General features: G+C 54.5%; 1 protein-coding gene across 1 annotated transcript; it reads left to right on the forward strand.

Moving 5' to 3' along the window:
• The first annotated feature begins 4,023 nt into the window (after positions 1–4,023).
• On the forward strand, positions 4,024–22,505 carry LOC132528449 (dual oxidase 1-like). Its single transcript, XM_060164303.1, is given in 26 exon segments — positions 4,024–4,081; positions 6,153–6,236; positions 6,431–6,510; positions 6,512–6,595; positions 7,370–7,558; positions 7,713–7,914; positions 8,013–8,179; positions 8,559–8,618; positions 8,767–8,861; positions 10,281–10,371; positions 11,402–11,501; positions 11,724–11,914; positions 12,509–12,537; positions 12,950–13,039; positions 13,306–13,355; positions 14,806–14,933; positions 18,695–18,802; positions 18,804–18,849; positions 19,260–19,492; positions 19,741–19,853; positions 19,855–19,891; positions 21,030–21,065; positions 21,067–21,186; positions 21,334–21,406; positions 21,409–21,458; positions 22,132–22,505. Coding segments are annotated over 26 exon segments (2,637 nt in total). The 3' UTR covers positions 22,255–22,505.
• The last annotated feature ends 1,445 nt before the right edge of the window (positions 22,506–23,950 follow it).

Consider the following 23,950-nt stretch of genomic DNA (forward strand, 5'->3'; position numbering starts at 1 on the left):
GAGGTGCTTTCTCACAGGGTGGGCCAATCCCTACACTTTGGGGGTTCTCCTTTCTCACCTGGCCTGGAGAGGTAAGGGACACCTTTTCCCTTACTGAACTCCCTTGAAATACTAAAGCATTTCTCATACTCAGTTGCATTTCAGATACAGTTACCCATTCCTTACCTACCACAGGAGAAGTGGGGTTCCTGTGTGTGTATGAGGGATGGCCAAGAAATAAGGCTACAATCTTTTAAGGAAATATAGCCTAGTACAAGCTCCAGACTTCAGCATTCAAAGTTCTTATGTACTTTCTTAATGCTCTGTGGCCTCTGGTAACTTCACAGGGATTTCTTCCTGAAGTCTTCCCCTGACTGCCTTCCCCTTCTTCTAGAACCCATAAAGACTACTAATTCTCTACAAAGGGGGAGTGGGTGACATTCCTGGAGTTGCCAAGAGCTCTTATTGGTGATACAGACCTACTAGAATGTGATGGTTTATTTCTCTGGTTAGGGTGGACCCCATTCAAAGTTTACGGCTCTGGATGGCTAAGAGGACCCTGTCCAGAACTCCTGTCCCAGTCTCTTTTCTTCAAGAAGGTGTGTGGGCGTGTGTATGTGTGCTTTTGCACCAAAGTGGGAGTTAAGTGGAGAAAGAGAACAAGATCTGAAAAGCACGTTGGGGTAGGAACCCCTAATAAGGGCTGTGGTGTGTGAGGAGCCTTGGGGTGCTGAATCACGCCAGTCAAACTATCTAGACTCCAGTTAAGCAGAGATAAACCTTGGGACCTTATTAAGTTTGTTGTTGTTGTTTTGTTTGTTTGCCTGTTCTTAGTTTCTCACCATACTTTGTTTTTGAACTCCCACTAGATCTGAACTTGGTCTGGGAGGATGCAGGAAGTGCGCCTCTAGGGGCCGGGGCGGGGACAACACTTCAAGGTACCCTCCAAAACCCACCCGGACCGCACAGACCCCAGCAGGCGCATCCCCGCCACTCAAACCCGGACCGCTGTTTCCTACCTTCGCCTCTTCTAAACACTGCGTGCCTCGCAGCACGCGCAGCTCTCCTCCTCGTGGTGGAATCTCACACGCAGCGCCCCCAGGGATGGGATAGAGAAGGAACTAGGTCTGGACGTTCTGTCGCCCAAAGCGCACGCCCTTTCTCCTGGCGGGGCTCTCTTCCACCCCCCACTCTTCTAACTCACTTAAGTACTAGACTATGACCAGACAAACCAGGTCCGGGATGCTTTCCCGCCCTTCCCCCAGCCCCCCACTCCAAATAGCCTCAACCTACTCAGACCGCACCCGCGGCTCTGAGGCGCTGCGCCCGCGCCCACCCAGCCTGGGATAGAAAAAGGACGGGTGCACGAGAACCGTGTCCTACGCAGCCATCCCTCGGACCCCTGCTTCTCCTCGCCCCTTGCCCACAACCCAGGGCAGTTCTAGTACAAACCTAGCGATGCAATCCGGGGTCCGGCAGGGCGCGGGAGGCGCTCGAGGGCGGTGAGACCCCCGAAATCTCACGAGGACCTCCGGGGGGTGGGTGTTACCACGGACTCTTAAAGGGTCTTAGGACGGATGCCTTGCTCGAACGCGTGGCCTGGTCTGCAGGCGCTGACCAATCCTCTTGGTCTTAGAGCCCAGATCCGCCCGCGTGGAGAGGATTTGGGGGACGCCTCCCCCGTCTCCTCGCACCCTCTCTCCCTCTTCTGCCCTCTCCCCAGCCCCAGCAGACCGGTAGAGGCGGACTTGCCCTTTTCGCCGTTCACTCGGCCGCATTAGCCGAGCCTCGCCACGGACTGGACATCTACCCCATCTGAGCCTTGCGAACCCGTGCGGTCTCACCTTGCGTGCCTGGGTCCCCTCGGAGCCCCTCGGCGGTTCCAGGCGCGCCCGCTTTTTTCCGCTCCACTCCACCCCGCCCCGCCCCGCCCCGCCTCGCCCCGCCTGAGAACTGGGACGTGTGGTCCCTTCTTCACCCCCCAGCCCCGGCAGCCCCCGCACAGAGCTGGAGAGGGAGACGGACCCGAGCGCAAGTCGCGGGCCCAGCTGTGAGCCCGGCGGGAGACAATCCGCCGTCCGCGCTCGAGAGACGCCGCGGCCGCAGGTCAGACCCAGGAGGGCATCCCCCGCCCGCGGGCCCGGGCGCTCCGGGGAAGGTGACTGCGGTGGCGTGTGCCCCAGCGCCGCCACGTTTTTGAGGGAAGGGGAATTCTAGCTTTGGCCCCCCTGCGCCTCCGTTCTTAACCTGAGGCTAAAATGAGCCTGTGAGGTCCTATCCTCCGCCCCCACCCCCCTCAACGACTGTTTGGAGAGACTGGATTCTTTGGGAACTGGGAATGTTGGGTGGCCTAGTTTGCCTGGGCCTAGGGGCTCTCTCTGGAGCTCCTCCTGGTTCCAGCACATCATGCCAAAAAGGGAACTTTGGGCATTTAGAGTCCAGGCTTTCCCCTTCAGCCCTCCCTTGGGACCACGTTGGACCACCTATGGAGCTGACTCATCTTTTCCCTAGCCCAGGGTCACCACACTAGGGCTTTGGGCCTGGAAAGCAGCCATGTGGGGAAAGAACCAGGCAACCTGTGTTCCCTCCTGGTTCTACCACAGCCCCGGGGGCTTCACTGCCTTGTCATGAGGCTGTGCTTTCTTTTCAAGGCTGTTGGGAAGTTACGGAACCAGCGATGCTGCGTAAATGGTTGTGGCTACCCACCCAAAAGGAGTGGTTATGAAGCATGTCCACCTTCCCCTTCAGTTTCTCCCCACAGCCTGGCCTGAAAGCTCACCGCATGCTTTTACTGGTTGAGTGGTACACCTGGCTGGGGCCCAGACTCCTGAAGACATAGTGGTGGGGGGAAGGGGCAAGACATCCTGGATCAGGGAAGAACCACTGTGGCCACTTCAGCACGTCCAGCCTTTTGCCTTTAACCATCCAAAGCCCTTCACTGGGGTGGAGTGAGTGGAATGCTGAGCTTTTGAATTATGCTGGGCCTACATTTTTTTCATTTGTTTAATGGGAGATGTCAAGTCGGGGAGGAGATCATCCTCTGGGTTCCCTCCTCTGTGACTAGAGGACAACCTGTCCAGGAGCCCTGAGGGTTTGGCTAGGGATGAGGCTTTCCCTGAGCTCCTACCTTCCTCTGCTAGACAGTTCCCCAGCCCCACCTCACCCCCTTCTCCATATTGCCTTTAGGAGGTCTTCACTGGCCTTAGGCACTCCTTGCGCCACTCAGGAGTCCCAGCCTGAGTCCCCTGCTGCCTCTGTTTCCCTGTCATCCCTAGGTGATTTGTTGGCCTGGGAGAGAGAGCAGGAAGCCAGCCCCAAACACATAAGCACCGGGGGCTGCATCCTTTCTGAGTCTGCCCAGAGAAGCCAAGCTCCAGCCTACCCTCTCTATATCACATTTACATAACATCTGTCACTTTTCTTGCTTGGAATTCAACCTCATTCTCACATTTGATTCTGGCAACCAGGCTAGGAGGTAGACAGTTCAGGCATGTGTACTCCCATAGTCAGAAGAGGAAACCAAGGTCCAGAGCAGATAAGTGACCTGCCTAAGATCACACTAGTGGACTGTCAGCCGCACAGTATCCTGGCCTCAACCCAGTGTTCTGGCCCCCAAGCAAGACTCTGTCCAAGGAACACACACACACACACACACACACACACACACACACACACACACACACGGTAGGAAGCTGAGTCAAAGCAAGGTTTCCAATTAATCTGAGAAAGTAAAGTCCAGGAAAGCAGAGATTTCTGTCTGCTTTGTTTATCACTTAATCTCCAGTGCCTAGGTCAGTGCCCACTATGTAGTGGGTGCTTATCAAGTGTTTGTTGAGTGAATGAAAGATTCTTGGGAGAGAGTCAGCCTCCTGCCATTTGCTACACACTCTGGTCTTAGCCCAGCCCCAGGCCTTGATTCATAGGGGCCTCAAGAGGCCCTGACTCTCCTGAACTGCTGGAGCTCATTCTCTCTGTCCTTTGTCTTTTTTCTAGCGTCTCCATTTTAGGGTGTTCTAACAACTGAGCCCTATTAACATTTTCGTCATGGGCTTCCGCTTGGCTCTGGCATGGACACTCCTGGTTGGGCCATGGGTGCCCATGGGTGAGTACAGATTGGAGGAGAAGCACAGCTAGGAGCAGAGGAACCCAGCATCCTCTGGGGTCCTCCAAGGACAGAAGCTGTGTCATATTCACCTCTGTATCCCTAGTCCCTAGCTAACCCAGCACGCTGCACATGGTAGGTGCTCATTTCAAGCTTCTTGACTAGATGAATGGATAATGGAATGAAAAATTTCCCCAAATACACAGAATTAGGGAGCCTTCATCTGCTGTGTCAGCACTTCCTGTTTTATTCCTTACAAACTGGGGGCCTTTTCTCTCTCTTCTGTCTTCCCTCTTTCTTCACGCAGTAAGGACCCCTGACACCCCATAGAGGAAAAGACTGATCAGACACACGAAACAATAAAGGATCTTGGTATCGGACTGGACCCAAAGCTAAAGGGAAGTCGCCAGTGTTTTAACACAATGTGATAAAAACAAAAACAAAAATCAATAAGATCCGGGAGTTTCCTGGTGGCCTAGTGGTTAGAATTCTGGGCTTTCACTGCCGTGGCCTGAATTCAATCCCTGGTCGGGGAACTGATGGCATGGCAAAAAAATAAAAATGAAAAAAATATATATCCATAAACGTTTGTTACTTCAGCTTTGGACAGTCTCTTATTAGAATCTGAGGCCATTCTCTGTAGTCTGGGTCTCTGAGGAGAAAAGTGAGCATAAGGTGCCACAAATTAGGTTAAAAGAGCAAGTCTCTGATCATCAGGGGTGGGGGATGCACCAGGAGAAAGCAGAGAGAATCTGTGGCGTGATTGGTCTTGGTTGGAGGCGATAGCATGGTGAGGCAGCCCGTGCAGTTTCTCCCTTGCCAAAGCTTCTCACGTTCCCTTTCCTCCCAGTCCTCTCCTTGCCTTGGCCTTGGATTTTCCTTTTTTTCCCCAGCTCTTAACTCTTATTCCCAGAGGTATTCTCCCCCATACCCTACCCAAGAGGCGGCCTCCTTGTTCTGCCACCGGTTCATCTTATTTTAGAGACCACATGTATGTGGCTGCCCTAGTTCCTGCCCCATGTCCTGGATCCTTAGTTGAGTTCTTTGCTCAAACATCAGGGCCTGAGGCATCTACCTTCTCAGACCCCCTGGCGAGTGTATGTATGATGTGTGCTGACGTGCGTGCTCCCGGGGCATGGGGCAGGAAAGTAGCTCTGAGATCCTGTCCTTGGTCTGAGTGGAGACACAACCGGAGGAATGGGTCTCTTTCTGGCTGATGAGAGTCCTTTTCTTTTCTCTGTTCTCTGAGGTGAGCAGACAGGGAGCCTAAGCCCTGTAGCCTCCTAGTTTGGGGAAAGGACTCTGGCTGGTCATCTGATTTACTGACCAGAAGGATCCTTGCTCCACTTCCGATTCTAGACCCTTCCTTCTGCCCCCGCTGCCTGAGTTCTTTCCTCAACAGCTGAGTGCTTCCTCCTAGACCCTAGTTTTTGGAGAATAAAATAGGGTCAATAGAGGAATCATATGGGGAACATGATGCCCCAGAAGAGGAGGCAGCAAGGTTATCCACATGACCAGTCAGTCCCTGATCTCACCCAAGAAACTGGGGAAAAGATAGGGGTACCAATAGGCCCCAAAGCCACAGCCCCATGGCCCATACCCTTGCTCTGAGAGCAGCTCAACGAGAGAGAGCCAAGCCCCTCTCCATATTTCCCCTGCCCAGGGGTGAGTCACAGAATGACATGTCCTTCACTGGGTGGAAGAGTGGCTGACTCTTGCACTGTATGATGTTTTAGGGCTGGGAACAGTTTCTGTCCTGTCCCCCAGGGAGTTGGGGTGTGAGGGCAGTAGAAGGCTCCTACATCCCTTGCGCCACCGCCACTGTTCTCTTTCACCCTCCTCTTCCTCTCTGAGGCCATTTATCAGCACACACTGGCTACACCACTTTAGTGCTCCCTGCCATAGTTGTCCAGTGAGCAGCTTAAAGACTGGGCTTGAGTTTGGACATACCCTGGGTAAACTCCCTCCATACCCTACCTCCTGCACTGTGCTGGGTATCCACTTTCTGCTGCTGGCCTGTCCTCTCATGCACTGATTTGCTCAGCTGCCCCTTCCCTCTGTTCTCACACAGGAGCTCAGAACCCCATTTCATGGGAGGTGCAGCGATTTGATGGGTGGTACAACAACCTCATGGAGCACAGATGGGGCAGCAAAGGTAGGTGAGAGCCAAGTGGAGATGGAGCCCCAGGGTCAGGGAGGTAGCCACCGCTAAGGGGCAAGGGCTGGCAGGTACCAGCAAAGGCTCACCCATTCCTAAGGTTTTAGGATCTGTGGTGTGGAAAGGAGCCTGGCAGAGAGGTCAGGGAGCCCCCTGAGGATTCATCCTTGCCCCTACCCCTCCTACTCTAGGCTCCCGACTGCAGCGCCTCATCCCAGCCAGCTATGCAGTCGGTGTGTACCAGCCCTTCCAAGAGCCTCATTTGCCCAACCCCCCGGGCACTTAGCAACACAGCCATGAGGGGCCCCGCAGGGCAGGCCTCCCTGCGAAACCACATAGTGCTGGGAGTGTTCTTCCACGAGAGCCTCAACCTCTGGGGAAGGGAAGCCAGTGGGGTCAGCTGGACACCTCTGTGTCTGAGGCGGGGAGTCAGGGAATGAAGGGAGAGAGTGATGGAGGGTCTGAGAGAGGGGGTGAGAGATGGAAGAGGAGGCAATGGGGTGGGGTGGGGGTCGGAGCAGGGGGAGAACGTCTGCTTGGGGGAGGCATAAATCTGCGTCACCTTGAGTTGTTGATGGGAGTGGGGTTAGAGGAGCATGGAAATAATCTGGTAGGCACTCTTGGGGGGACTCTGTTCTCACTCTGCCCCTGTGGCTCCTAGGACAGGTTCAGGGCAGGGTTCTGATTCTGGTAAGAGGGCTGGGGGGTGGGCCAGCAAAATGGGGGTGCCAGGTGGGCCTGACTGCAGTGCCTGTGGGTTGTTGGCTCCCAGCAGGAATGCTCAGCTCCTGCTGGCCATCCATGGTGCCCACACTTGCTATCCAGTGTCCAGTGTCCCACTGAGTCTGGTAGGCCCTTTGGGCAGCCTGCTCCCAGCTGCATTTTGGAGCCGGTGCTGCCAGCCCTACTGCTTAGGCACATTCACTGGGCACCTCCCAGTTACCAAGGAGAAGACCAAACTTACAACGAAAACAGTTTGGATGAAGGCTTGGGAAGGGGTGGGGAGGTCAAGGCTTACACTTGACCGTAATGGCTTCTGAGTCTTTTGAAGCTTCAGGGGAAGCGGGTGGGGGGTCTAGATAGACTGCGGCCCTCAGCTGGCCCTCCCACGCCTTCCCCCATTGCGGGCAGGCTACCACGTGCTCTCGGACCCGGTGAGCGTGGAAAAGCCTGGCTGCCCAGCCGAGTTCCTCAACATCCACATCCCGCCCGGAGACCCCGTGTTCGATCGCGACCAGAGCGGGGACGTGGTGCTGCCCTTCCAGAGGAGCCGCTGGGACCCCGAGACCGGACAGAGCCCCAGCAACCCCCGGGACCTGGTGGGCGGGGCAGGCGGCTGGGGGGGTGGGGTGGGGCGGGACCTGAGGCAGCTGTGGAGAGGCTCCCACCACCCGCAACGGCCGCCCGGCCCTCGCCCGCCCTGAGCCGCCTCGGCCACCCGACCCCCGGCTCAGCCTCCCGCTGTCCCCGCAGACCAACGAGGCGACGGGCTGGCTGGACGGCAGCGCCATCTATGGCTCCTCGCACTCCTGGAGCGACGAGCTGCGCAGCTTCTCCGGTGGGCAGCTGGCGTCGGGGCCCGACCCCGCCTTCCCCCGGAACGCGCAGGACCCGCTGCGCATGTGGACGGCGCCCGACCCCGCCACGGGACGGCGCGGGCCCCGGGGGCTGTACGGTGAGGCGGCGGGGGCGCGGGCTTGGGGCCGACGAGGTGCGCCCCCCTCGGGCCCACCCGCGCTCAACTCCTCCCCTGTGTCCCCACCGCGCGGGCAGCCTTCGGGGCGGAGCGAGGGAACCGCGAGCCCTTCCTGCAGGCGCTGGGCCTGCTCTGGTTCCGCTACCACAACCTGTGGGCGCAGAGGCTGGCCCGCCAGCACCCGCTCTGGGGGGACGAGGAGCTGTTCCAGCACGCGCGCAAGAGGGTCATCGCCACCTACCAGGTCGGTCGCGCGGCCCTGCCCCCACGTCCTTGTCCCCGGGAGACTCCGCTGCCCCGCAGAGCCCTCCTCCTTGGACAAGCCCACCCAGAAACACCCCTCCCCAGACAGCTACCGTCTAGGGAAAGCCCCTGAGAGTGATAAGGAGGCAAAGCGCTAGTTATACCAGAGGTTTTCTCGTGATTGTTATTTAGCTGCCCCTCCCCCCTGCCCTCGTTCCTCGTGGGCAACGGGAACCTCCGCCCCTCTCCTGTTTGAGTGTCTCTCCCGTGACTGCCCTGCCTGGTCCTCGTCTCACACCTAAGCCTTCCTTGAGCTCAGATCCTTCCTGGCCTGGCTGCTCCAGCGCTGACCTCCCATTTCCCCCTCTCTTGACCCTCAGAACATCGCGATGTATGAGTGGCTGCCCAGCTTCCTGCAGCAAGCACCGCCGAATACACAGGTGAGGGAGTTTGGGGAACACCTGGGCTGAGGGGGGTTTGGGGAGGGGGAGGGGGTCAGGATCCATAGGACAAAGAAGACAGGTGGGTTCGTGTGACGAGTGTGTGAGGGTAAAGAGCCTATTTCTCTTCTTACCCCTGTGGACAGAGTACCGCCCTTTCCTGGACCCCAGCATCTCTCCGGAGTTCCTGGTGGCCTCTGAGCAATTCTTCTCCACCATGGTGCCCCCTGGCGTCTACATGAGGTGAGGGAGGGGCTCAGATGTTTGTGTGTTTGGAGGGGTGGAGGTGTATATTGAGAAAAATCTGCCTCAGGAGACCTCAGGACAGGCTTATCAATCAGAATTGTGCCCATTCCCCAGGGAACAGTGAATATGGAGGGAAAGAAGAGCAACAGTTGTTTAAAAAGATACATCATTGTGGTTTTTGAGCACCTTAATGTCCACTTTTCTGCAGCTGGTTTAGATATTAATCCTCCAATTAAAGACGGGCTAATTGAGGTTCAGAGGGTGAGTCACAAAGCCCGCAGGTCTGAACCTCAGGTGTTGACACTACACTGGGGATATTTTTAGCTATAAGGACAGGAAGTGGGGCTTATAAGCCTTTGGAGGGAATTACAATAAAAATGTGTGAGACCTGAAGAAAAGTATTGACTCCAAAATAATGAAAAATAAACTTAAAAATATACATATTAAATTAAAAGTATATAAAATAAAGCATGCAGTCTATTTTTTTTTACAATTGCGTTATAAGTTAAAACAGTTCATGGATTAGATTATTTTTACTCCGGACCAATTTCTGGATATGGCTTATGATGGACAAGAAATCGTAGTAATTGAGTTATACATAGACAAGTAATTTCAAAAGAACGAATACTAATCCTTTTTTAAATGTTTTAATTTACATATATAAAAAGATATATAAAGAATGTTGCCCACCATCCAGCTCTACAAGGATCAGGTCATTAGCCACTGCAGTCGCCTTCTAACAGTACACCCTGAAAAGGAATTCGGGACAAAAAACAGGATAAGACACTCAGTGCTTTGGGAAAACAAACCCCTTAGATAGTTAGAGATATCTCAGGAAAAAATTTTAATGGACCCAGATTGTTGCACCTTCCCATACACAGAAAAACACAAAAACCATTTACTGAGGTACCTGATCCTTGTGACTAGCAGTAACCTTTTACAGAAATGTATGTTTGACTGCACCCGTTCCCTAGCCCAAATCCTATATGTACTGGGTTCTCCCTCTCCCTCTTTGGAGCAGTCCCCTCAGAGCTACTAAGAGGCTGTTTCCTGGCCTATAGTCCTCAGTAAGTTTCCTGAATAAAATTGAAACTCACAACTCTTATGTTGTGCATTTTTTCTTTCAGTTGACAGTTTATCTGTCTCTGTCTCTTTCTCTATTGAGAGAGAGAAGAAGAGAGAGAGAATGAAACATGGTGAAATAAGGGATACACTTTTAGACGTTTGGTCTGATGTTTTCTTTATTTTTATTTTTTATTGCTTCCAAAAATTCAGGTTGTTCAGGACCTACCCTGACCACACACCACCTCAAGGAAGCAATAGCCTGGACCCTTGGCTCTAGCCTTGGAGACTAGAGCTGATGCCTGACATTGGGGCTTCATAGCCTCGGTCACCACTAACCTCCTTGCATTTCAGAAATGCCAGCTGCCACTTCCAGGGAGTCATCAATAGGAACTCAAGTGTCTCCAGAGCTCTCCGGGTCTGCGATAGCTACTGGAACCGAGAGGTCAGGGCTGGGGGCACATATGTGGGTGTGTGTGTGTTGTGGTGTGTGTGTGTTTGTGTCTGAGGGTGTGTGGTGAAGGGGGGCAGTAGGACTGAGGCAGCCAGCTGGGATGGGCTGGGGTAGAGGAAGCAGCCTGGGGCACCCCAGCCATCTCCCCTACCAACTGTCTGAGATGACCAGGTAGCTATACACCGTCAAACGTCAGTCCTCCATGCCCACCTCAGGGCTGTGTGAGGCACAGCAGGGGCCTGTGCAGATGTGGCTCTACATCTATCACTTCCTTCCAGGTTTTCCTTCTCCCTTGACAACTCTGGGTCCCCTGTAGGCAATGGAGTACCCCAGCCATCCCAGCCCCCAAGGAAATTTCCCAGTTAGACACACCAGGGCAGTGTGTGAATGTGAACATGTGGGGAGGGCAAGGTGGAGAAAGGAATTCTGAGAGATTACCAGGCATCATCTGTCCAGGCCAGTATGGGTAAAGACCATTGACCATTAATTTAAAGCAAAATCAGATACTTTGTGTAGAGTGTTCATAAAGGGGGAAGGCGGTGGGAGGAAAGAGGGAAGAGGCAAGCATAGAATCAGAGTCATGGAGCTGAGCTGAAAGAGACCTCAGTGTCCTGCTAATACCTGTTTATTATTTTATTTATTAATCCCTAAGGCCCTTTTTATTAAGGGCAGGACACTGAGTTCAGAGAGGTCCTGTCACACAGCTGGTTACTAACCGAGCAAGGACCAAGACCTAGATCTAGTGTCTTTGTCAACCATACCGTCGAGTTTCCTGAAATAGAAGCAAAGTTTTCGGTTCCTTGTGCTTGTGGAGACCTGTGTCCTAGCAGCATGAGCTTTGGATGGGGACATTGCGCACCCTGAGTGGGGAATCAACCTGTAGAGAAGCAATGGCCCCGCAGTTTGGGAGCAAATAGCAGGACTGGGTGGGCCCAGGACATGAACTGTGGGGTTGAGGGAGCCTGGCTGCCCAACCGCTGGCCTCATTAGCCATGCCTCTCTCTTCTCCCCACCCCCAAAGCACCCAAACCTACAAAGAGCTGAAGATGTGGACCCGCTGCTGGGCATGGCCTCCCAGATCGCTGAGTGAGAGGACCATGTGGTGGTTGAGGATGCATGAGGTGAGGCTGAGGCTGTCCCTTCAGGCTGTGTATGCCTGGCCCCTGGGAAGAAGTTCAGCTGGAGCTCCAGAGTTGGGCAGGGAGGGGTGCCCAGGGCTGGGAGCTTGCACTCTCTCGCTGCTAAGAGAGCTTCTGACCTGCTGACCATGGCTCCCTCTGTATGGCTCAGGTCCCTCTGGGGCTGATTGGAGCCTGGGGCATGGGCCAGAGGAGCTCCCTCAGACTTGGTATCTCATCCCGATTTCTTGCCTGGGCCACTGAAGTTTTTCCGCACAGACCACCTGGCCAGTTGCCTGCAGCCAGGCCGGGATCTGGGCCTGCCCTCTTACACAAAGGCCAGGGCAACACTGGGCCTGCCTCCAGTTACCAGATGGCAGGACGTCAACCCTGCACTCTTCCGGAGTGATGGCACTGTGAGGAGGGGTCAGGACCCAGAGGGCAGGGTGGGAGGTCCAGGGCACACTGGCTTGAGACATGGAAGATGGGCGGCGAAACACATGCATCAGAGACAAGCACCTGGTGAGAGGGGCAGGGCTCACACAGGTCGCTTTTCCCAGTATCACACACCAGGATGGAGGTTACCAGACCAGCAGGATTAGGCTTTAGACTCTGTGACTGTGCAGATCCAGCGAATGTTTATTGAGCATTTGTTGCATGCCAGGCACTTAATAGGGTTCATCTCATTTACTCTTCCCAACAACTCCCTAAATGGGTTTAGAAGGTCCTTGACTCAGGAACAAGCTATACTTTCATGCACCAATATTCGAGCTGCTTTTGAGGAGTCAGCTGTCATACCCTGAGCTACCCGCTGGACAAATGGCATTGCCTGCCAGCCAACAGACCAGTTTTGGCTGCCTTAACATCTTGGCACAGCATTGTTTCTACAAGTTGGTGCCTATTTTATTGTGTTTGCCCTTACTATTTTATAACATTGTTGGAAAGTAGAAAATTGAAAGGCTATAAAGAAGTGATATGTACATGAGACTTGTAACCTTTTATAAAATCAGGTAGATAGGAATCACCAGCTATGCCAAAGGTAGCAAATCTTTAACTTTGGACTTCCCTGGTGGTCCAGTGGTTAGGACTGGATGCTCTCACTGCCAGGGCCCCGGGTTCTATCCCTAGTCGGGGAACTAAGATCCCACAAGCCTCTTGGTGAGCCAAACAAACAAAAACACGTAATTCTATGAGAGAAACCAAAGGAATGAACTTCTAATGGTATAATTTCAGACGCATGTGGCTATTTTCATGGATGGTGTGTATATGGGGCAGGGGAGGAACAGGAGGTTTATTAAAGAATAGAAGTCCAGATCCCTAGGGTCCTTTTTCAGTCCCCCAACTCTGGCTGGCTGGAGTCCTAGAGCTTGGGCTGAATGGGTTGAGCACCCCCAGTGGGCTGGTCCCAGGCTCAACCCCACCCTGTCTGGTCTTCCTTAGCCTTAACACAGTGCAGGCCGTGTGGTGAATGTCTACCTCTTCTCCATCAGCCCACTCAGCATCCTTTCCTGCCTCTTACCTGGCCTCTTCCATGACAACGGGTGAGTGAGTGTGTATATGTGTGTGTGTGTGCGTGTGTGTGGCCTGGCTTGGGGGTGAAGGGGGTGGAATCCTTTGCAGAAATTCTCTTGGTTCAGAGGAGTGTGTCACCCTCCAAGTTACAGGACAATGACCAGCCTGAGTCCCCAATCCCAAGTCACAGAAAGGGAGACTGGTGACTGGTGTGGGGTGCTTCCTCTGGAGGATCCTTTCTGGAGGTCCCAGACATCTCCTCACAGGATCCGTCCTTGCTTTCCCTAACCCTCAGGTCTGAGTTCCCCCAGAAGTGTTACTGGTGGTTCTTCCAGACCATGCCAGGTGAGAGCCCTCTCTGCTCTGTGAATTTCTGGGCCTGCCTCTGAGTTCCAGGCTCTGGGTTCTGTCTGCCACGGGCAGCCCAGTCGCTCTCACTCAGCCCTCACAGCCTTCACGGTGAGCCAGGCTCTGCCCTTGCCCCGAGCGCTCTCCTGGGCAGTAGGAGACTCTGCATTCCAGGCCTTCTCTCAGGAGCTTAGCTGGGCTTCTGCCCTGGTTCTGAGCTAGTCCCTCCCTCTGAGGAATGGGAGTGCACCCCTCCAGCCCCGACACACACACCTACCATGACAGTGACTTTGAGGAATGCTATGCCCCAGCTGCATGCGGGAGGGACCAGGCTCTTTGTGGAGCCTGGTGGACGCTCCCTCCCCTTCTCCCCCTCCATTCTGTAGTCTGTCTTGACAAGAGCTGTTTAGGGGCATATTCCTAACTCCCCATAATCACCCATTTTAGAGCTATTAGCTGTGAATCTATTCAAATGCTTCTTGAAGCTATTTATATTTTCACTCTGTTCCCTCCTTGGGGTAAGACGTTTTCTGCACTCCTTTCTGTGAAACACAGCGTGTTGTTTTTCATTTTTCTTTAAATCCTGAAACGATCGGCTTTGAACTTCAGGGAATGCTTGCTAACTCCTGCATACTGGGGTTTACTGGATCAGGCCGCGTTTATGCCCTTCTCTCCATTCAGGACTTTACAGGCTTTGGCTAGATCCCTTCTTAACCTCTGCTTTTCCACACTACAGGGCTCTAATCTTCACTTCTGCCTCTCTCCTTGATCACTTGAGGGGCCGTTATCTGGAATGGCTCCAGTATTGCCCTCCTGTGCACCCCTAGCCTGGGATCCCCTTTGAGAGGAGGGGTCTCCCACCAGGTCTGGGCCAGATCCATGGGGGCTCTGGTGATGAGCAGCGACAGTGTGGTCCCACTCGCTCACTAACAGTGCCAGTGCTCATGCTTGGTGCTGTGGCTGCCAGGTACAGTGCAGCTGGAATGCTGGCCAAGCCTCGACTCCCTGATGGCAGGGCCTACGATGTCCAGAGTTCCACAGAGGGCTCAGAGCAGCTGCCCTGTACATTCATTCATTCAGCACACATGTCCATAAGGCCCATGGTGTGCCAGGCCCTGCACTAGGCACTCAGGTGCAGTGGTGAACTAGCCTAGCCTGGTTCCTGTTCTTGTGGACCTGAGAGTCAAGAAAGTGACAGACGTAAAACAAGTAATGACACAGGTGCTTGAAAAATAACCATCATGACAAGGTCCGCGAAGGACAAGTAGGATCTGTTGAGATGAAAGGTACCTGTGATCAGTGGTGTCGGAGAGAGGAAGAGGGAAGGATGCTGGGCTTTCCGCCCCCTGCCTGGAGCTGTGGAGTGGAGAGGGGACCCTGGCAGCCTCAGAACAGCCCCCTCTGTGAGGCCCTGCGCCTCTGCCCTTCACCCCATGTTCATTTGCAGGTCTCACGGGGGTCATGCTGCTCCTGGTTCTCGCCGTCATGTACGTCTTCGCCTCCCACCACTTCCAGCGCCGCAGCTTCCGGGGCTTCTGGCTGACCCACCACCTCTACATCCTGCTCTACGTGCTGGTGAGGGCTTTTTGCTGTGAACCAGGCCAGCGGAGTCTGGGCAGATGTTCCCAGGGAGGCAGTGATGCCTGAGACATCAGTTCTCCATCCCCTTAGTTATTTCAAGTATCCTCTTCACTTCTCCGTATCTCTCTCAAAAGGTGGAGCTTATATAGTATGGGGCTCTCAGGTAGGCTGACCCAATATGCGGCACTTGGAAGACTGACTCCCTGGCATGGGATTTGTAGTAGCAGCCTTACCTGGCTGATCTGCATTCCTTCCAGACACCCCACATCATTTCTGCCCAGTCAGTCTTTCCCTACCTTTGGGTGGTGGTTTGGGTTCTTGGGTGGACTGTCTGCATTCAAGGGAGCGTCACCTTCTTAAAGAGAAACTTACCTTAAATAGGTTCTGCCACTTTTGTTCTGATCCTGTTTTCTGGGGTGTTAGCTACATCCATCCAGCTAGCTAAATGCCACCTGTAAAGTTAATGAACTTGCTCAAAATGTCTTCATTGGACTGTTGATAAAATGGATTTTTAAGACTCCACCTCTCCCCTTTCCTTCTTAACCTGGGCCCCTGCCTCCCTTCCTTCACATTCCCTCCCTTCTTCTCTCCTGTTCCCTTTTCACCTTTCCCTGGCTTTGTCCTCAGCTGCTTCAGTTGGCTATTTCCAGAGATGACTCTGATCTGTGCCCCTATGTCATGGCTCTACTTGGCCTGCCTTTCTCACAGACACAGGCATTTCCCCGAAGGGCACCCTGAGGGCCTTGCTGAGGAGTTAAACCAAGTCCCAATGCTCTGATGTCCCCATTGATGATAGCTTGGCTGCCAGCATTCAAGAAGTGCAGAGCCCAGATGGCTGCCCTATCACCTGGCTCCAGGCAGAACTGCACACAGGGGTCTCCTTTGTCCTGAGACAAGGGAGAAAGGTCATCATTGCCTGGGTCAGGCTGGTGCTGGGGTGCAGTCTGTCTTCACTGGTAGGTAGGAGGGTCTGCTTCCAACCTGCTCAGCACGTCATGGTTCTGAAGATGACTATCCAGCCTGGGCTTAGGATGTTTCCTAGAACCGATGACGTTAGTTTCTCTGGAAATTGTGGCTAATTTATGCCTCCCTCCCAACGTTCCTGATAATGGGTAGAGCCCTAGCATCTGGGTTACTGTTTCTGTTAGGGGTGGAAATGATGGTCTTGTTTCTGGTGATAAAGCAGCTTTTTTGAACTAGATGGGAGACCCAGAAGAGTGGCCAGCCTGGTACCCTGAGACCAAGACCGGTTTCTGATTTATCCCCGGTTGTGGGGATCACTGGGGGATCCAGAAGGGAAGTTAGCAGCTCAGAAAGGTGCAGGCCACTCTGCTGGGAAGTCCTAGCCCCTGCAGCTTGGGAGCATCTCATCTGGGGGGAGATCAGAGCCAAAGCACCTGCTGCCTTCCTGTTTATCTCAGGTATGGCCACTTGACCTCTGGCAGAAAGAGAAGTTACAAGTAAACGACCCCAGTGTGGAGCAGACCCTGGGGAAGGGTGTCCAGGCTCCTGATCCAGGCTGCAGAGGGTGGAGTTAGCACAGCAGAAACTGAGCTGGCAGGCTGTTCCCCAGGCTCCTCAGTCAACCATGACCCTGCAGCAGCTTTGTGGTTTAAAGGTAGAGCCAACACCAAGCAAGATGTATAAACAAAGGAGTATGAAGTCACCTTGACATTGTTCTCAGCCTGGTTGGATTCTCAGAAAGCCTTGGGGGTGGGCGTGGGCTCCTTAATGAAAGAGGAACTTGAGAAAACTGGAGCCAATTGAGAGAAGAGCCCAAGGAGGTTTGAGTTAGCTCTGTGGAGAAAGTTTCAAGAATAGGGTAACACTCAGCTGGAGGAATGGAGAGCTGAATGAGGAACCAGAGTTCAGTTTAACTGTTATGTGTTGAGGGTCTAGTATATACTTGCTCTGTGCTAGGCCCAGCAGAGGAGGGGGAGACTCTAAGCTCTGCCCTCAGGAACTGAGGATTTGCTGCAGAGATAAGTGCCATGCATGTGAAATGATCAAAATGAACGGATAATACAGGATTAATTGCTGAGCTGAGTGTTCCAGTCAGTCAGTTAGAAGAGCTCATTGAAGGGAGTTTTGTTTGGGCCAAACTGGTTAGAGAAGACTTTGGGGAGAAGGTGGAACTTGTGCTAAGCTTAAGGAGAGATAAGCTAAGGTTTGACAGGGCAGAGTGGAAACTGAAGAGCATTCCAGGTGGAAGGAAGGGCATGAGGGACTTCCCTGGAGGTCCAGTGGTTAGGACTCTGTGCTTTCACTGCCGAGGGTCGAGGTTCAATCCCTGGTTGGGCCAAAAAAAAAAAAAAAGAAGAAGGAGAAAGGCACGAACAGTGGTGCAGAGGTGGGAATGATGGTGGAATATTCGGGGCACAGAGGAGATGGGCCTGGCTATGAGTGGCCAACAGGGCAGTAGGTGGTGGCAGGACATGGTGGACCTGTGCAGGCTGCAGCTGCAGCTGAAGGGCTGTGGCTCAGCTGAGAGGCTGCGCCAGGTGGGAGATCATAGAAAGAGAAGAGCAGAGGGTGAGGAAATCAGGCTTGGGCAACACACAGGATTGGGGGTGGGAGAAGGAGCAGAGCCAGTGCAGGAGATAGAAAGTAAACAGCCAGAGAGGGAAAGAGGGAGAACCAGTAGAGCACTGTTGCAGAAGTGGCAAGGCGGGGGTGGTCACTAGGGCCACAGGCTGCCAAGCACGGGAGCGAATGCAGTCTGAAGGGAGACCTCGGGGTTTGGTCACTTGTGAGCCCTCTGTGAGCAGGTCCTGAGAAGACGTGGAGGCGGGAGCCAGGCTGACCATACTCAGGACCAAGCAAGTGGGAAGAAGGGGGCAAGTCGTGTCTGACCACATTAGACCAGCTTGTTGGGGAAAGGACCGGAGCTGGACAATACCTGTCAGTTATTTCATGGAAAAGGAGGACTGGTTAGGTGTTCTTAGTCTCCAAAGGGACAGGGTAAATTGGGGAAACTCCTTCCATTAACTCAGCAATTACTGAGCACCTACCATGTGCCAGGCAGAAACTGATTGGAGCTGAGAGTGTCATGGCAAATGAAATGGACACAGTCCCTACTCCTCTAGTCCAGTGGGGAGAACAACAGTAAACATGTCCATGGATGAAGGAACACAAGTATCGTGGATGACGACAATGCTCTGAAGGGAGTTAACAGGGAGAAGGGATAGAGAGGGCTGGGTGAAGGCCTGAGGAGGTGGCATTTCTGCTGAGACCTGAAAAGTGAGATGGATGGGAAGAAGTAGGGGAAAGGCATTCCCAGAAGAGGGAGCAGCAGGTGCAAAGTCCTGAAGCAGAAAGGACTTGCCGTGTTTGAAGAACAGGGAGGGGGAAATGCTGGCAGGTAGAGGCCAGAACATTGCAAGGCCTTGTGGTGCAATGGGAAATCATCTAAGGCCTTTTGAGCTGGGAATGACGTGATAAAACAAACTTTAAAATGTCACACTGGCTGTCTTGGAGAGAATGGATCACAGTGGGGCAACCCAGTGGAAGACCAAGTAGGAGGCTACCGCATGAATGCAGGTGGCTTGGTCTAGGATGGTGTCAGGAAGATGCAAATAGTCTCATTAACATAAATGCTTTGGAGGATGGGTTGGGAGAGGTTAAGTTTTGGAGCCTGGAAGGAACATGGCACCTGGTGAGGTGAGAATTGGATGGGCCAATTGGGAAGGGATGCAGGGGTCAGACCCTGTTGTGAGTGTGGCTTGGATCTCAGCTATACTCTTTGCTCTATCCAGCTCATCATCCATGGCAGCTTCCCTCTGATCCAGCTGCCCCGTTTCCACATCTTCTACCTGGTCCCAGTACTTACCTACATGGGGGACAAGCTGGTGAGCCTGAGCCGGAAAGAAGGTGGAGATCAGTGTGGTGAGGGCGGAGCTGCTGCCTTCAGGTGCCAACATAGAGGCTGTCAGGGGAGCAGGCTGGTGGTACTGAGGAAGCTGACAGGCCAGGGGCAGAGCCTGGACCTTGAAATCTCCTGGCCTGGCCCAGTGGAGTTAGCAGGGTCCTTGAGGTGGTAGGGATGAGGGAGCTGGTAAGAGAGGCTCTTTGCCAGGGGACCTGAGCCTCTCTCACAACAGAGAGAGGAGGAGCCCAGGCCAGGCTGACCACCAACCCCAGTGCTGCCCAGCACCCCCTCAGGGTAGACGTGGCCTGAGGGGAGTAATGATCTCTGATCGCGGGAGGCCTCCTCTGTCATATTCCAAAAGCAGAGCTGAGGCTGCAGGTTGGGGAACTCTCTAGGGGTCACATTGTTGCTGGGTTCAGGACAGCCACCTCCCACCCACCTTCCCTCCTCAGGAGTGACCCGCCTTGAGTTCCAGCGGCCCCAAGGCTTTGAGTACAAGTCAGGACAGTGGGTGCGGATCGCCTGCCTGGCTCTGGGGACCACAGAGTGCCACCCTTTCACCCTGACTTCTGCGCCCCACGAGGACACGCTTAGCCTGCACATCCGGGCAGCAGGGCCCTGGACCACCCGCCTCAGGGAGATCTACTCACCCCCGACGGGTGACAGCTATGCCAAACATCCAAAGGTGCCCAGACCCAGGCCGGATGCACCACATGCTCCCACAGTCCCTTAGCAGGCCTCGGTCCTGCTGCCCCAGACTCCCCACTGCGTTCCTCCCTTCCCCTATCCAGAGACCGATTCTTCCAGATGATGCTACAAGCCCCCCACTACTCCCCACTCCATACACCTACCTGCATTTCCCTGCCTCCCATTTCTGGCTTCAGAACTATGGTGGTAGCCGAACTTAACTCAAACACACTCCCCTCCCTGCAGCTGTGCCTCGATGGACCATTTGGAGAGGGCCACCAGGAGTGGTGTAAGTTTGAGGTGTCCATGCTGGTGGGAGGGGGCATTGGGGTCACCCCCTTTGCCTCCATCCTCAAAGACCAAGTCATCGGTCAGCTGCCAAGTGTTCTGTAGGAAGGTGAGTGTCCCCTCCTCCCACCAGCCCCTGGCCCCCTGCTCCCTATCACCGTGTCCATCTGAACCTGTCTCCTGCCTCTGTCCTTGGCCTCCCTGGTCTGGGAGAGGCTGAGTTGGCCTGACCCCAAGGGACTTGGGGTATTCCTGGACCCTAAGGGACAGAGTTGTTTTGCTGATGCCTTCCAGGCTCTTCCCTCAGTTAGGGGGTGCCCCACGTAGGATGTGCTTCTGAGAGTCCCTCCAGGCAGCGTTGGAGAGGAAGCCAGCACTTGAAGCACTGTCCGGTCCGGTCGGGAGAGGGAAGGGCATACTTGGGGTGGGGCGCAAGTGAGACTGGCTCTGCTCTCAAGAGGAAGAGGAGGGGAGGCAGCAAGGCAGGGCTGGCGGGCCTGGATGGCTCTAGGAGCACAGCCCAGGCCCTGAGGCCCCTCCACACCAGGCCCCTTCGCCTCACCCTGGCCCTGGTGGCAGGCCCCTGCTTGTCTCTCTGGGCCTGGCAGGTGAGTCAGGACCACAGGAATGCAGCGGGCAGAGGCCCAGCCTGTATGCTGTCAGCACTCAGAGGGTGACAGCTCCCCTGCCCCTCTGTCCGTACCAGCTCTGTCTCTGCCTCTTAACTCACACAGCCCCGTTTCTCCCCATCAGAAGCTGGAGGTGGGTACCCCCCGGGGCAGCTTCCATTCCCCTGGTCTCTCTTTGAGCCCATGCCCATCCACTCCAGGCAGCCAGCTGGGTCTTTCCAGAGGCTGTTCTGTGACATACCCCTTAGCGGGACCCTCTGCCTCTGGGCAGCCTGTAGGTTGGGAGCCTAGCAGCCTGAGAAGGGCCCACTGGAGGGAGTGGAAGGTCAGGCTCGGCAAGAGAAAGCTGCTTCCCACCCCAGCAGACCTTCAGCTCACTTGACAGACTCCTTTCTCATGGCCCCAGGCTATTGCTCACTTCCACTGCTCTGTGCCCTGGGGTAACACCATCTTCTGCCTCAGAGCATGGCCCTGTGGCCCCATACATTTCCACCTCCCCAGGCTATCTGGGGAGAGGCACAAGCTGCTAGAGACCAGAAGACTTCTATTGGTGTGATGATTCCTGGGGTGTAGGGAGCCTGAGATGAGCTGGGTCCCAAGCTCTAGCCCTGTCCCCAGATCTACTTCATCTGGGTGACACGGACCCAGCGGCAGTTTTGAGTGGCTGGCTGACATCATCTGGGGGGTGGAGGAGAATGACCACCAGGACCTGGTGTCCGTGCACATCTACACCACCCAGCTGGCTGAGAAGTTTGACCTCAGGACCACCATGCTGGTACATCAGGGCCGGCCAGGCAGAGCAGCTCAGTGATGTGGGTTGAGGGTAAGGATGGCCAAGGCAGGTGGGTGGACCACCATTTGGACTAGGAGCTGACCCTGGCTCTGCCTGGCTGTGACCTTCCTCCTCTACTCCCTCCCCCAGTACATCTGTGAGCGGCACTTCCAGAAGGTGCTGAACCGGAGTCTGTTAACGGGCTTGCGCTCCATCACCCACTTTGACCCCCCTTCGAACCCTTCTTCGACTCTCTGCAGGAGGTCCACCCAAAGGTCAGTCCCACCCCATATTCAGGTTTTCTTCACCTTTGTTTGGGGTCTGAGCAAAGCTCCCAAACCTGCTCCATAGGGGAAGGAGAATCCACCCCCAGGGATATTGGTGGGGTAATGGAATGGAAGGGGAGAGGTGTGGGTCACCCTGAGGGGCAAAGGGAGGAATCAGGCAGCAGGGACTTGCCACCTCTGAAGCCGTGATGTCTTGTCCAGAAGGAAAGGCTTGGTGGTTGGGCTGGTCCTCACCACAGACTCAGAATTATCCTTACCACTAATGCTCTCCAGCCCTCACCCTGGACACCAAGCTAACCTTCACCACGAACACTATGCTAGCCACACTCTCATAAAAACTGGGCTAGCCCTCAATGAGACACTAAACTGTCCTCAACTTGGACATTGATTAACCTGGCCCCTATTGGAAACACTGATCTTGCACCTGAAGCTAGCAAATGCGTTGGAAAACGGTAAAGGCTGGACGCACAGAGAGCAAGTCTACCAAAATTGAGTTAGTTTTATAAACATTGAGGCAGCCCTCACCATGCATGGTACAAAGCAAACCTTCATCAGGAACACGGAATGGTCCTCACCAAGGACTCTTGCTGGCCTTTAACATGAACATGGAGCTAGCCCTCCCTCTGAACACTGAGCTAGCCTTCACTTCTTCCTCCAACAGGTCCAGAAGATCGGGGTGTTTAGCTGTGACCCCCACGGCATGACCAAGAATGTGGAAAAGGCCTGTCAGCTCATCAACAGGCAGGACGGGATTCATTTCTCCTACCATCATGAGAACTTCTAGGCCTCCTGCCCAGGGCCTCTGCCCACTGCCCAGCTGAGCAGAGGTTTGGCCCCATACCTCACCTCTAGCTTTCCTGTTTCTGGCTCCCTCAGCCGTCTCCCCATTCGCACCTCCCAACCTTGGTCCAGGTGGCCATGGTTAGTCACCTCATGCGGGTTCAGGGACTCCCAGGCCCAGAAGCTCTCAGCCTGGAGAAATGCAAGGCACTGTGTGGGGACTAGAGGTTGGGAAGTAGGAGAGCTATTATTGCTTTGGGGCAAAGTGACACCTCTTCTTCCAAAATAAGAAAAAAAAAAAACTGGAGCAGAAAAATTGTGTTTGTGTGTGTGTGTGTGTGTGTGTGTGTGTGTTTAGGGGACTGTGAGCCTAAGGATGAAGTGGGAGCACAGATGCTGGCATCCTAAAACCCCTTCCCCCAAATCTCCCCTCCTCTGAGCTCCCCACTGTCAAAAGGGCTGGCAAATGCCTTAGAGAGGGTAGAGGGTAGACCCACAGAGAGCAATTTACAGGACCCCCTCAGCACCCCATTCTAACAGCACAGTTGATCTTTTCTGCCAACTTTTTAAACGTGTACTGTAGTCAAAACCTGCCCCAACAGGCCTCAGTGCTCCTCAGCTCTTCTCTCCTCTTCCTGCTCTAATAGCCTTTTATAAATAAGCCACTTTCCTGCCTTAGGGTTTCTTTATTCTGCTGCAGGGTGGGGTCCTCACGCAGCCAGCTCACCGAGGCTGGTCCACACGTTCTCTTTGAGCTTGCCTGTACCCACTGACTAAGGGAACCCCTCCAAGGCCAAGCGCCCCAGCTAGAGACCCCTTCCCCTGCTCAGGGGCACCTTTCCTGACAGAGGGCCTCTCAGGGTGGCTAGTGTGGGGCTCCTGAGGCCTGGTCAGGAGGGGCAGAGGGAGGTGTGAGGGCTTCTGGTGACGGTGGGCTGGGCACAAAGAAGGGAGCAGTGTAGCAAGACACAGCAGGAGTCTACAGGGAGCCAGAGCTCACTGGCTTGCCCCAGGACCTCAGTTACTCCTGGTCCTCTGAGCCATGGGAGGGTGGAGCACCTGTATGAGTGCCTGTATGAGTCTTCTGTGTAGTGAGATGACAGCAAGGAGACTGATGAGCACATCACCTAACCTCTTTGGGCCTCTGTTTTCTCATCTGCAAAATAACCGAATGCCCTCCAAGTCTACTTAAGCATAGGGCAACCTCTATGATGGAATGTTTGAAGCAGGACTCAATTTCAAGTGATCCTTTCCACTGTCCCCACAGAATTCTTGCATTCGTCAGATCACATATCCTCGATTTCGAGAAACTAGCCACTGGATTAGAAAATCCAAATTCCCGTGCTTCACACCACGCTTGGGAGTTGCAGGTATCCGTTCTGGAGGAGGCTCTCAGGCTGGGCAGCCGTCCCGAGGGTGTTAGTTCAGTGGGTCATCGGTCATTGGGAGCTTCTGTTCAGCTTGCTCATGGGAGCGGGAGGGCGGGCCTGGAGTGGTTTGAAAGCAGCTCCGCCTGGCGGCCCGGTGGTATTCCCCAGGGACTGGGCCCCAGGCCTCGGCGGGTTCCAGCTGCGGGCGCGGGCTGGGGGGCCGCCAGGGCCGCGGGCGGTGTGGCCCCTCCGGTAGAGGCGCGGCCATCAGGGGGCGCGCGCGGACGGCCCCGCCAGGCGCCACAGCCACGAGGGAGATCCGGGCCCGGG

Source organism: Lagenorhynchus albirostris, chromosome 1 (assembly GCF_949774975.1).
Source record: "Lagenorhynchus albirostris chromosome 1, mLagAlb1.1, whole genome shotgun sequence".
NCBI classification, from domain to species: domain Eukaryota; kingdom Metazoa; phylum Chordata; class Mammalia; order Artiodactyla; family Delphinidae; genus Lagenorhynchus; species Lagenorhynchus albirostris.